This window comes from Bos grunniens, chromosome 9 (assembly GCF_055505025.1).
Source record: "Bos grunniens cultivar Pamir isolate PY7600 chromosome 9, Bosgru_T2T1.0, whole genome shotgun sequence".
NCBI classification, from domain to species: domain Eukaryota; kingdom Metazoa; phylum Chordata; class Mammalia; order Artiodactyla; family Bovidae; genus Bos; species Bos grunniens.
Genome location: NC_141173.1, coordinates 76,957,235 through 76,970,151, shown reverse-complemented (window position 1 = coordinate 76,970,151; position 12,917 = coordinate 76,957,235). Strand labels below are relative to the sequence as shown.

The following is a 12,917-nucleotide window of genomic DNA, read 5'->3' as shown; positions in this document are numbered from 1 at the left end:
ATTAGGACACATTTCCCTTAGAGACAGAGTCAATTCCTAACCTGAAACACAATGCCAATGTAATCTATTTACAACTGACTAAAAATGCTATATTCTTGCAATAACAATAGAGAAAGGAGAGCTATTTCCTCGAAAATACTGTTTTAATATCTTTAAATAATAACTTATACTTGAGAGACTTTCATGTTCACAAAGCACTTTATGTAACAGCTCATCTCACATTTATGACACAGCAGGTGAAACTTTTCAAAAATCACACAGTATTGAAGAAATCTGATTGGAAGGCTGACACCCAAATCTCATTAACCTCACCTGGATGCTCAACACTTTACCATTGCTATGGATATTCACACTCTTACAGCCTCCAATTATAGTGATAATGAAACAGTCACTATTCTCTTTCAAAATAAAAGCTTTTCTATTTCATAGATTTAACAATCCTGCACCCAAGTCCAATGTGTGTTTGTGGGACTGGGAGGTGGTAGGGGAGATGGTTCCCTCAACAAGCAATTCTCTGACACCAGCTGAGTGTCATACAATTTAACTTAACTCTGACACTATCTACCTGGAAAGAACGTAAGACCCCACAGGCTGGGCTCAGTCCTACAAGCCTGTAACACCCACTCCCTCTGCGACCTTCCCACCCCGCCACCTCCACACTTTCAGATGCCAATCTCAAGTCCTGGTTGTCACCTGAGCTTCTGACTGACTGGCTATAAATTAAAATTTCCAAAAACCCCCTCCTTAGGTTTAATTAACTCGTTAGAATGACAGAACTCACAGGAACTTTTACTTACTAGATTACTGGTATGTTACAGAAGGATATAATTCAGGAATAACCCAGTGGAAGAGATACACATGGCAAGGTATGGGGAAAGGGCAGAGAGATTCCATGCTTTCTGGGTGTCAACCAGGAAGCTCTCCAAACTCCATCCCTTTAGTTGTTATGGAGGCTTCATTACACAGGTACAACTGATCAGCCACTGATGTTTGATCTTCAGCTCCTCTCCCCTCCCTGGAGATCAGGGGGAGTGGGACTGCATTGCAGATGTGGTCCAAAATTACTTCATTAACATAAAGAATGACATTTTTAGCTCTCTTCCTTTTGAGAAATTCCAAGGATTTTAGAAGCTCTGAGCCAGAAACAGGGACCAAGACCAAATATATATTTCTTATCAAAAATCACAACATCACACACTCCAACTTGTCTCCACTTTTTCTGTTCAAACTCTTGCCTCCTCTCTTCACTGTTTTAGAGTCAACAAGCCCTGTCAGTCTAAATTACTTTTACTGGGGAAGGAGAAACATCTCTTCCCACATGGCTAAGAGATCAGAGGGAACAGTGGGCACCAAATGTATCCCTGAGACTCCGGAGTAAGAACAGAAACCATGATGATAGGATCTGGGACTGCTGTGGTCCATGGGGTATAGCAGCAGGTTTGAGGAAGAGAGCAAAACGGAATGATGGTCGGATGAGTCAGTGGTGCAGGGGCCACAAGGCAAGGGAGGAAGTAGAAGGACTGAGGTCAGTTCTTGAGATGAGACAGGATCATAAAACAAAACCCTGAGATGCAGGTACAGGGAGCAGCTCAAAGGCCAGGCAGGTGAGTCTGGCCCAGCAGTCAGCAGGGCACAGCCAATATCCAGGATAACTTGATGCTGCTTCCCAAGAAGAGGGTCTGACAGCGAACAACCAAACCGCTGCAGTTTTCCTCATCAGACAGGGAAGTTTATATTTAACTCAAGCTGTGCAACAGTGCCCAACCTTGCAAGTGCCAACCAAGAGTGACAGGAAAGGGCAAAGAGAAAGTCACAGAGCAGCCATAATGAGCCCTCCCTATTCCAGAAGAGAAGTGGGTAGGAAGTTGCATTGGAGGAAGAAGTGGGCTGGTGTCAGAGGATGGGGAAGCCCAGGGATCTAAACGTGGGTATCGCATTCTCAGAAACTGAACTGAAGTTGCGGCTCTGGAAGTGTTCAACTCCAGGTGGGCTGGGAGTCAGAGAAGAGGGTTCATAGCTAATTCTTGTGAAACACAAACTTTTAGGCTGGGGAAGAGCTGAAGCTTCCCAGGTGGCTCAGTGATAAAGAATCTGCCTGCCAATGCAGAAGCCACAGGAGACGTGGGTTCAATCCCTGGGTTGGGAAGATCCTCTGGAGAAGGAAATGGCAACCCACTCCAGTATTCTTGCCTGGGAAGTTCCATGAATAGAGGAGCCTGGCAGGCTACAGTCCATGGGGTCACAAAGAGTTGGACACGACTAAGCACACACCCACTATGGGAGCTGAAACTTCAAAGGAGACAGAAAAACTCAAGAGGCAGGCTCAAAACCGGCAGGGTGGGGCACAAGGGCAAGGTCAAGTAGATGCCCAGAGTGGCCAAGAGAACCTATAAGAGGGATGTGAGAGCGGTCTGTTACACTCTGAGGTCTGAGTACCTTATTCTTCAATAGGTGGAAGGACAGAGGAGAAGACTGGAGTGAGCTGAAGAGTGAGCAGGAAAGGAGGATGTGGACACAAGCACTACATCCACTTTTTAAGCAGTTTGGCTGTGAAGGTAGCAGACACTGAGGTTGGAAGGAAGAGCAGGTGGAAAGACGAGAGGATGAGGTTACATAGACCAGCTTTCTTCCTTAACTTGGTGTTCCAACTTCTAATTTTCCTTCTCTTCTCCATTTTCTAAATCAATTCAACAGGAGCCCCTGGTGTATGCAAAACACTCAAAGTTTCTAAAAGACGCGTAATCCAGTTCTAATGGTCTGCCCTTCTATTCCATCCTGCCATTTCCAGCTCCCACACCTCCAGGACTGCCAGTCCTTGAAGGAGAATCTTCTCTCAGGCCCTCCACACAGTGGCCCAGTCCCTTTTTCTTTTTCTATTCCTTAGACCATTTCCTCACTGACAAGAAAAGTATATAACCTAGATAGCTCAAAATAGAGAAAAAATACACACATACTCCTTGCCAGTTAGTATGCAGCCATTAAGAAAACCGATTTTCAGAAACCAATTTTCAGAAAATGCTGAAGTTAAAATAAAAAATAACTAACAATCCACTATATGTGGTAAAAAACCTTTTGCAGAAGGGAAATACTCCAAAATATGATTAGTGTTTTCTATGGGTGATGAGATTATTTTCTTTATAGTGTTTGACTATTTTTCAATATTCTAAAATGAACATATATAACTTTTGTAACTAGAAAAAAAGATTACTATCACTTAAAACCCAAATAAGTCATTAACATGTTGATTTATTTATGTATTGAACATATGGCTCTCATATTCTAGGTGCACAAACAAGCCTAAGTGACAGTCCCTATGCTAGGGAAGCTCATGTCTACACTGCGGACATGTGTTGCTTTGGCTGACCACCATCCACTCACCTGCCTCTCAAGTTGCAAACCCTAATTTTGTTCTAAGGAAGCCATCTTTGGCTGACTCTGGGATTTCAGTGGGCCTTGTAGGCAGCTAGCCTGTTTCACTCCTTAGGTAGAGGACTGGTTCAGGGATATACACTCAACTCATCAACACCAAGGACTGGGCAGGAGTGACTGCAAGAGCTCCACTCCCTTCGGATGATCCCATGATTGGCCAAGTGGGAAGTGACCCCCTTCTCCTGTAATGGCCTAAATGTGGAGATGTGCGCTCTCCCTCCTACGAGAGTTTTAGTGGTAGATGACTCCTCTCCCCTGTTATGATCTAAATGTCTTTCTCCTATAACAGTCCAAGTGGGAGATGACCTCTTTCTTCTGATACGGACTAAGCGTGAAGATGACCCCTCTCTCCCATGGTAGGTTTTATAAGAATGACTCTCTCCTGGGGTGGTCTAAATGTCATGGTGATCCCTCTCGCTTATAATGGCCCAAGTGTAAGATGACTACTTTCTCTTGAGATGCTCTAAGTATGGAAACAACCCCTTTTTCCCATGAGGGTCTAAGTGGGGGACGAGCCCTCTTTCCTGAGATGGTCTAAGTGTGCTGATTGATGAACTCAAAGCTTTGGAGACTCATGTTGAGTGTGTTTGTCATCCCAAAAGAGCAGAGTAAGATTCTTGTAACAGTATCTAATCCCTGAACCAAACTCAACCCACAGCTAGCCTTCCAAGGGCTGTTTAGTTCATAGACTGAAAACATTCTATTTTGCTTTAAGTCTGCTTGAATTGTTTCTTTTTGTCTCCTAAATCCAATATATTTCTCAATCATCCTGCCCCTAAAAGAGTAGCTGTGGGCATAACCAACAATAATCCCCAAAAGCAGGTGCTCTAAGAGGATCCTGAGGGCAGAGCTAAGAGCCCAGAGAAGCACCGATTCACTTGCAGAGCTCAGGGGAGCCTTCATATGTGAGCTGAGCCTTGGGAGTCTGGAAAGGTAAGCCGTGGCAGAAGGACTAGCATGAGCCCAGGCAGAGGAAAATGCAGCACACAGCATGTACAAGAAAGTATATGGCTTACTGAGGACCAATGAACCCCTGCTGTGAGGGCGCCAGGAAAGAAGGCTGGGGCTAGATTCCAAAGAGCATTCTAAGGAATTCACACTTTAAAAAAACAGTATGGGGATTGAGGAGTGAAAAGTATTTTATAGCAAAAAAAAAAAAAAAAGATGGAACAGTGGAAAATGGACTGGAGTGGGAAAGAGAACAGGAAGCCATACCTTGATGTCTTTGTTTCTGCAGCTTTCTCCCTCCAACATACCCTCCTAACAAGCTAATTACAGGGAGGAAGCATTTTATTCATTTTTCTCTCCCCACCACTCAGTACAGAGGAGGTCTTAATAAATCTTTGCTACACAAGCAAAGAAAAGCAGAAACCTACAGCTTACCCATTCTTCAAGTCCAATTGACTTCAAAAGCCCACCAACTCATACCAGTCCCCCCACCCCCACCCCTGACCCCACATTCACTCCCTTTTCTTTGATCTGTTTTCCTGGTTTACTCCTTCCAACCTGCACAATGAATGCTCCGCAGCACTGTTGTTTAACTGTTTCATGCACTCCCATCTCTTGCTGAGAACGGCCCCTGGGAAAAGAATCCCATTTACTCTTCCCATCAGGCTGAACTCCAGGCTCTGCTCACATTATCTAGCTGCCTCAGCTCCAGGCTTTTTCTTCAAGGACCTAAACTAGGTAACATTGAACTTTAACTTAAAAAGACGTTGAGTATCAAAATCCAAACATTAAAAATGCTAGATTCCTCTCCTCCCCCATGCTATCTAAATCTGCTTAACTTACAGCAAAATAATAACAAGTACACGTAAGAGCCTGTCTAGAGTGCAGTCAGGAGCTGCTAGATTATGTTACCCGGACATCTGTGACCTTTCATTTGAAGCCTTTGAGAATCTACCCCATCACTCGACTGATGACAATGGCAATGCAAAAACAGTACTGTGGCTTTAAGAGCCTTGCTGCTCACTTGTGTATCTGGTCCATTTTCCCCCCCCTCTAACAGTAAACAAATGGTCAAGTTCTGATTCTGCCTACAAGATAAACTTCCTAGATAACATTCTAGAAAATTTTGTGATGACAGAGTCTGTGAACACACACTCAAACATATGTGAATTCAGATCTTCTAAATACTAACCGAGATGCCGTAGAGCACCAACAGAATTCTCCATTTAGTAGAAAACCTGCTAACGGCCCTTCCCAGGCTGAGTGTCACGACAAACACTGATGGCTTTTTGGTTGAGAGAGAAAGGGATTCAATTTTCTGTTTTGACTGGGTAGCAACTGAGGAATCACATGCAGGCTTGGGGAAGGCCAGGGGCCCACAGAGCTGCCCTGGTTTCTTCTTGGTCCTTCCTTTTCTCCCTCCTCAAGCATCACTATTACCCCCAAGTACGCTCCTGACCCCCCTGAATTCCCATCCAGACAATTTTGATTGCCCACATTCTTGCCTAATTGAATGTTTTGCCGTTTTCTCCGAGGTTGAGTTCTACAATCCGAGTCTGACAATAAACACAAATTTGCTACCTGGAACTTATTTCAGTGCTTGCAGAGTTCACAAATCTTAAAATCAAATCTGTCTGAAGGGCAGACAACAATGGAACTGCAGAGGTAACGCCATCCCACCTGTATGTTATTTTTCATTTACAATAACCACGAAAGCTAATACTTAACAAGCTGGCCTCTATCAGGAAAAAGCAAATAAGCTGTTCCTTCCTGGTTACACTCGCCAAGGTACTGGAGACCGCGGCTGACGGTTCAACTTCCCTCTAGCCCACAGGCGCTTTGGAATCAGGCCGGTGTTTTCCCACCGGCTTGTGATCCGAACTCGGAGATGGGTGACAGTCGTCCGTCGCGCAGGGGACGTGAAGAAAGGGGCCGCCAGGAGGGGAGCACGGCGGTTCCCCATTAAGGTTTGGGAGAAGATCAAGAGACCAGAAGGTAGGCGGATGGATGTACACGCCCGAATCCAAATTCGCACATCACCCATCAATTCTCCGAGGCAACTCTCGCAATTGCGCGAAAAAGCACCGGTCACAGCTGCTCAGCGAAAGCCCCCACAGAGTGGCCATCACAGCCCTCCCCGGCGCGGCCCTCCGGGACCGCCGGCAGGTGCCCGGCGCCCCGCTCGGCGCGCTTACCCAGGGCCCAGGTGCAGCTCTCTTTGATGGCTTTGTACTTGCTCCCGGACGCCTCCTTCTGCAGCTTCCTTAGGATCTCTTCCATCTTGACCTCTGCCACGGGCCAGCCGCCGACAGCTAGGGGAGCGCGAGCGAAGCCCGGCGGGGACGCCGCCGCCACCGCAGCCCGGCCCTGGGCGCCTGGGCGGCCGCTGCGCTCGCCCTGCTCCGGCCCGGCGCGGCGGCTGATGAATCACGCCCGCTCCATGCCGCCGCCGCGTCAGGCCCGGAGCCCCGCCCGCCGCTCCGCCCGCAGAGTCAGGTGCGCCCGGCGCGCCGCGATGGAGACCGCGGGCTGGGGAGCGGAGGCCGACACCCGGGGCGACCCCCGGGGCACAGGGGCTCGCGGAAAGCTGGTGGCGGATGTCCTGGGCTGTCTCGCCGGCCGGGCGTTGGCCGGGCTCGGCCCGAGGGAGCGTCTGGTGGCGGCGGGCAGCGGGCGGGGAGGAGCCTCGTCGTTGCCCCCGCCTCCCCGCCCCATCCCGGGCGGGCGGAGTTGGGGCTGTTCAGCTTCGACTAGAGGAGCCCCCCCACCTCCGGCGCCTGGTGTTGTCGCGCCGCCCGCGGCATCCCGCGGTCCAGGCTCATTAGTTCTGGGCCGCCCTTGGTGCCAGGCTCGGGCGCTACCTGTGAACAGACTGATTCTGCCCAACCATGTACTCCACACCATCTCACGTGTGCGTGTGCGTGTGTGATGGTAGGATTAACATCCCCATTATACACAGGAGGAAACCAGGTGTGAACCAGGGCTGTGTGTGTGTGTGTGATGGTAGGATTAACATCCCCGTTATACACCCGTTATACTAGAGGAAATCAGGCCCAGAGAGGTTAAGGTACTTCCCAAACAAACAAAATTTGGACTCTTGAATCCAAAACCCTTTAAAAATTTCTCCTCCTTCACTTTCCAATCCTCTGTTGACCTGAGTTGTTATCCTCTGAAGAAAAAAAAAGGGGGGTGGGGGGGTGGCGGTGCATAGGGGACCACGAAGCAGAGAGCTATCCAACTTAGGTGTGGGGGTGGGAGAGGGTGGACAGAGAACGCTTTGGCAATGAAGAACCTTCAGGCAGAACTTGGGAGCCGACAAGGGTGGCCCGATCGGGGAAGGCAGCCTGAGGCAGAGTCTCAGATCTTAGGAGAGTGCTTCAGTCACTTCAAGTCCTTCACTGATGGAGGCCCTAGGATGGATGTTGGAAGAAAAAGGGAGGGGAAAGCAGGAGTCTTATTTGGAGTCTCTCCCCCCGACCCTCTTGTGAAAGCTGTGATTGGGAACTCAGAAAGGATTCTGGGCGTTTTTGTTTTTCTTTAGAAATTTAGCTGTAGTGGTACTGAGGAAGTAAAATTGCAGAGGAGTAGACAGGCAGCTGGAAAAGAGTCAGAAGATTCTTCAGTGATCTAGAAATACCTTAAGCCAAGGGTAGATGGAAAGGAATAGAGGAAAATACAGCAAGAGATCTTTGAATTGAAGCCATAGGATTTACTGACTGATTGGGATGGTAATATATGGGATGACTTCCAGGTTTATTATTTGGAAAATGGGAGGGTAATGGTTCCATCCTGTAAGTTAAAGAAGAAAGGAAGAGAAGGGTTTGGACTCCAGGGAGTATATGAGTTCAGTTGTGAACAAGTTCAGTTTGAAATGGCAATTAGGATATCCATAGGGTGTTTGGTGCCTCCCTTGTGTCTCAGCTGATAAAAGAATCCACCCGCAGTACGGGAGACCTGGGTTCCAGCCCTGGGTTGGGAAATTCCCCTGGAGAAGGGAAAGGCTACCCACTCCAGTATTCTAGCCTGGAGAATTCCATGGACTGTATAGTCCATGGAATCACAATGAGTCAGAAAGGACTGAATGACTTTCATTCGCTCATAGGGTGTTTTATTTATGGGTAGGAACTAAGGATAGGACTCTGTGATAGAAAAGAGGATTTGAAGCCACTAGATAGGGAGAATTGCTGATGTCTAGAGTTGGACACGACTGAGCGACTTCACTTTCACTTTGCACTTTCATGCATTGGAGAAGGAAATGGCCACCCACTCCAGTGTTCTTGCCTGGAGAATCCCAGGGACAGGGGAGCCTGGTGGGCTGCCCTCTATGGGGGTTGCACAGAGTCGGACACGACTGATGCGACTTAGCAGCAGCAGCAGCAGCAGGATTTGACAAAGGTTACTGGGAGGAAGTAGATAAAATGGAAAGAGCACAATGCCAGAAGGACACTGGGGGACCTCTTACCCTCAGATGATGGACAGAGGAGCATGTGCCCACAGAGGAGACTGAAAAGGAATAGTTAGAAACCTGTGGTTCAGGAGGGCAGTGAGGAAAGGGAGTGTCATGGGACGGTGTCCAACAGATGGGAGGGAGGTGTTCAGACTGCTCCCTAAGTCCACTTGGTAGTGAGGAGGCAAAACTTGCAAGGTCCTAGACCCCTAGGGACCCGCCACTCATCCACACACCTCATAATGCCATCATTTGAAGAAAGGTTTCCAGTGCTAAGAAAAAATTTAAAAACATTGTAGTCAATATAATTATGTAAGACTACATTTTTAACTGTTTGGAAATAGTATATATATACTATACACACACATATGTGCATACATCACAGCTTTATACCGTATAGAAAAGTAGATTACAAATGTGTTAAGGAGTTAAATTTAAGAACGGATCCATAAAAGGTTTAGAAGAAAATGTAAGTGAATATACTTATCTTAATGCATTCAAATTAGTTTCAATAGAGCAGCTAAGGAAGAAACTGGCAAAAGGGAAAGGTAAACAGATTTGAGTATTTCAATATATAGAAGCTTTATATTAAAAGTTCCACACAAAGAATAAAAAGCAAATGACACTCTGAGGAGCAGACTAAAGAGAAAAGAGAGTAACATCTTTTAATTTTATGTGGTTAAGTTTTTTACTTTTTTAAAGATTATTCATTATTTTTATAATTAAAAACAAACTCAATTATACACTAGGAAAATAATATTTTAGAGATAAAGTGATTTAAAATACCTTTGTATAAAAGCTTTTGGGGCTTCCCAGGTGACCTCAATGGTAAAGAATCTGCCTGCCAATGCAGGAGACACATGAGATGCGGGTTCAGTGCCTGGGTGGGGAAAATCCTCTGCGAAAGGAAATGGCAACCCACTCTAGTACTCTTGCCTGGGAAATGCCATGGACAGAGGAACCTGGCAGGCTACAATCCATGGAGTTGCAAAAGAGTCAGATACGATGCAACAATAATAAAAGCTTTTACAAAGTATTAAAAAAAAAAACAGATGCACACTTTAAAACAATAGGTGATAATATGAAGTCAATTCACAGAGGAATGAATACAAATGACTTACAATTCAAGCAAGCACTTTAAAAGTAAGCACTTTTAAATAAAAGGTAATTTTTGTTTTAATAAAATTAGCTGAGAGATTTTACATACAATTACCTACTGTTAGTAAGGAGCTGGCCAATTAGGTCCTCTCATGTTATGGGTGCTGGTGGAGGGGGCCTTGGTACCCAGTCCTGGAGGGGTTCTGGATATAGCAGAGATACGGCTCCAGGCCAGAAATCCAACTTTTAGGAATTCATCCTAAGCAAGTGATTATGGAAGTGAATAAAGGTTTTTGTTTGTTTGTTTGTTTTAAAGGATTTTCGTGTGTTGTTCAGTTACTTTTAAAAACTGAAAACTATCTAAACAGAAAAATGGATAATTTATGATGTATGCATTCATAAAGCAGCAAAAAGTAGCCTTTAAGAATAATATGGAAGAAAAAAAAAGAATAATTCAGGAGAGGAATATTGAATGACTTTAAAAGCAGTTCTTACTGTATAGAAATAGAAGGTTGTAAAATGCTAGGTACTTCTTTGCACTAAGTGGGCCCAGTTGTATTATTTAAATATTTGATGCATGTAGTTTTAAAATACAGACATACATATATAAATGCAAAATAAACATAAACTATTAACAGTGTTTATCTCTGATGTGGTTATAGGTGAGTTTATTTTTTCCTTGAACACTTTTATTTTTATGATTACAAATTATTTTTTAAGTGGTGGGAAAATGAAATAAAAGTATCCAGGCAACAAGATAAACACAGCCAAGGATTCGATGGATGGGAGTTTAGTCAGGAGACTTGCCCCAGAAGAATCACAGGGGAGGCCTGGTTGTAGTGGATTAAGAGCAAGTAGAAACATGTCTAAACAATCCACTCAAAATGTTGTCTGTGAAGGAAGAGTATGAGAGTTAAAAGACCCTTTTTAACATGTATACCTGTGGCAGATTCATTTTGATATTTGGCAAAACTAATACAATTATGTAAAGTTTAAAAATAAAATAAAATTTTTTAAAAAATAAAATAAAAATAAAAAGATGAGAAATTTGGGGGAGGGGAGATAAATTATGAGTTTGGGACTAATATATACACACTGCTATCTATAAAATAGATAAACAACAAGGACATACTGTATAGCACAGGAAACTATACTCAATATCCTGTAATGCCCTTTAATGGAAAAGAATCTAAAAAGAACACATGAATCACTGAATCACTTTGCTGTACACCTGAAACTAACACGATCTTGTAAATTACGTGTACTTCAATAAAACACCTTAAACAAAACAAAACAAAAAAATGTCAGCTTACACTAGAAAACGTCCTTTGCATCCACCCAGTATACATATAGGTATGTGAATAGCTAGATTAAAAAACTCAAACAACAGTGTTACTTCTAAAACAATAGCTATTGTTAAAAAAAGTAGAAATATTAGTGCTCTCATTAAGCAGAATCACATAACCTGTGTCTGCTCACATCTGCCTAATAAGTATTCTGTGTGTTCTATAGCCAGCATTCTTGCCTGGAGAATCCCATGGGTAGAGGAGCCTGGTGGGCTGCTGTCCTTGGGGTCACAAAGAGTTGGACACGACTGAGTGACTCCTAGAACCACAAGTGTGTTTAAGAGAATGTGTTATCACGGAGAAGTATATTTTTAATTTCTTAGCTGATTTATCAAGAATCTATTCTACTTTTATTTCATTTTCTCACCACTTAAAAAATAATTTGTAATCATAAAAATAAAAGTGTTCAAGGAAAAAAAACTCACTTAAAACCCCATCAGAGAAAAAGACTGTTAATAGTTTATGTTCATTTTCCATTTATATATGTATGTATGTATTTTAAAACTTATACATGCATCTATATCAAATGTTTAAGGAGTACAACTGTGCTCATTTATTGCAAAGAAGTACATAGCATTTTACAACCTTCTATTTCTATACAGTAGAAACTGCTTTTCATGTCATTCAATATTCCTCTCCTGAATTACTCTTTTTTTTTCTTCCACATTATTCTTAAAGGCTATATACCTTGCTGCTTTATGAATACATACATCAAATTATTTATCCATTTCTCTAAAGAGTCATAACCTACTTATGCCAGGAATAGATTTTTCAGAAACTTTGTAATTTTCTCTCTTGCCACGTATGTGTAACTAAATATGATACTAACACTTTTTCATTAACTGACCTGAACTAAAGCTGGTGAATTTATGTCTTTTATTCTTTCTTTGAAAATATTTGAGGATCTTACAAACAAGTTTACATTTATAAGTTTGTGTGTGTGTATAATTTTTAGCTTTCATTTGCAAAAATATTGCAAATAATAAATTTTCAATGGTTTTGAGTATTTGACAAACTATACTTAATCTTTATTTAAAAGGCTTGAGTTTTTTTAGACTAGCTTAAATTTTAAAATTTAATGATTAAAAGAAATATTTTTCCCAATGTTGTCACTATTTATAGGGCTAGATCTGGCAGTTCAGTCAGAACATGCTTCTGTGCTTTTTACATTGTTGTTCTCATTTCTTCTAATAAAAAACTATTTGAAGATAACTTATACAAATTTGTGGAGAAGGAAATGGCAACCCACTCCAGTATTCTTGCCTAGAAAGTCCCATGGACCGAGGAGCCTGATGGGCTACAGACCATGGGGTTGCAAAGAGTCAGACATCACTAAGCACAGTCATACAAGTTTGATTAAAATGTACAGTTATTGCAAAGCCAAAAAATGCCTAACAATTACACCTAATTCAAAAAACACATAACCTAAACTTGATGGAAAGTCTTATTGTCCTGACCAATAGCGGATAAATTCTTCTAAACTTCACTTCATGATTAACTGTAAGTTCCACTGACACACATTAAACTAAAAAACATTGACTTCCAGATACAATTATGGTCAAATCCAGAAAATCAAACCAGATACCAATGAACAGAAGAGTGAATGGCCAGTTGGCTCCCAGCCAGCGCATATAGTCATTACATCTCCT

General features: G+C 43.3%; 1 protein-coding gene across 7 annotated transcripts in view; it reads right to left on the bottom strand.

Annotated features, from left to right (window-relative positions):
* Positions 1–7,036, bottom strand: part of ARFGEF3 (ARFGEF family member 3) — a 178,504-nt gene extending 171,468 nt beyond the window's left edge. For 3 of the 7 annotated variants that reach the window (XM_086318045.1, XM_086318047.1, XM_086318053.1), the window contains exon 1: positions 6,573–7,036. In XM_086318045.1, coding sequence (XP_086174171.1) covers positions 6,573–6,657 — 85 coding nt within the window. In that variant the 5' untranslated portion in view covers positions 6,658–7,036. Of the gene's footprint in view, positions 1–41; positions 160–6,572 lie in introns of those variants that run through there. The other 4 variants (XM_086318044.1, XM_086318046.1, XM_086318048.1 and 1 more) reach the window with 2 other exon arrangements.
* Positions 7,037–12,917: the final 5,881 nt, after the last annotated feature.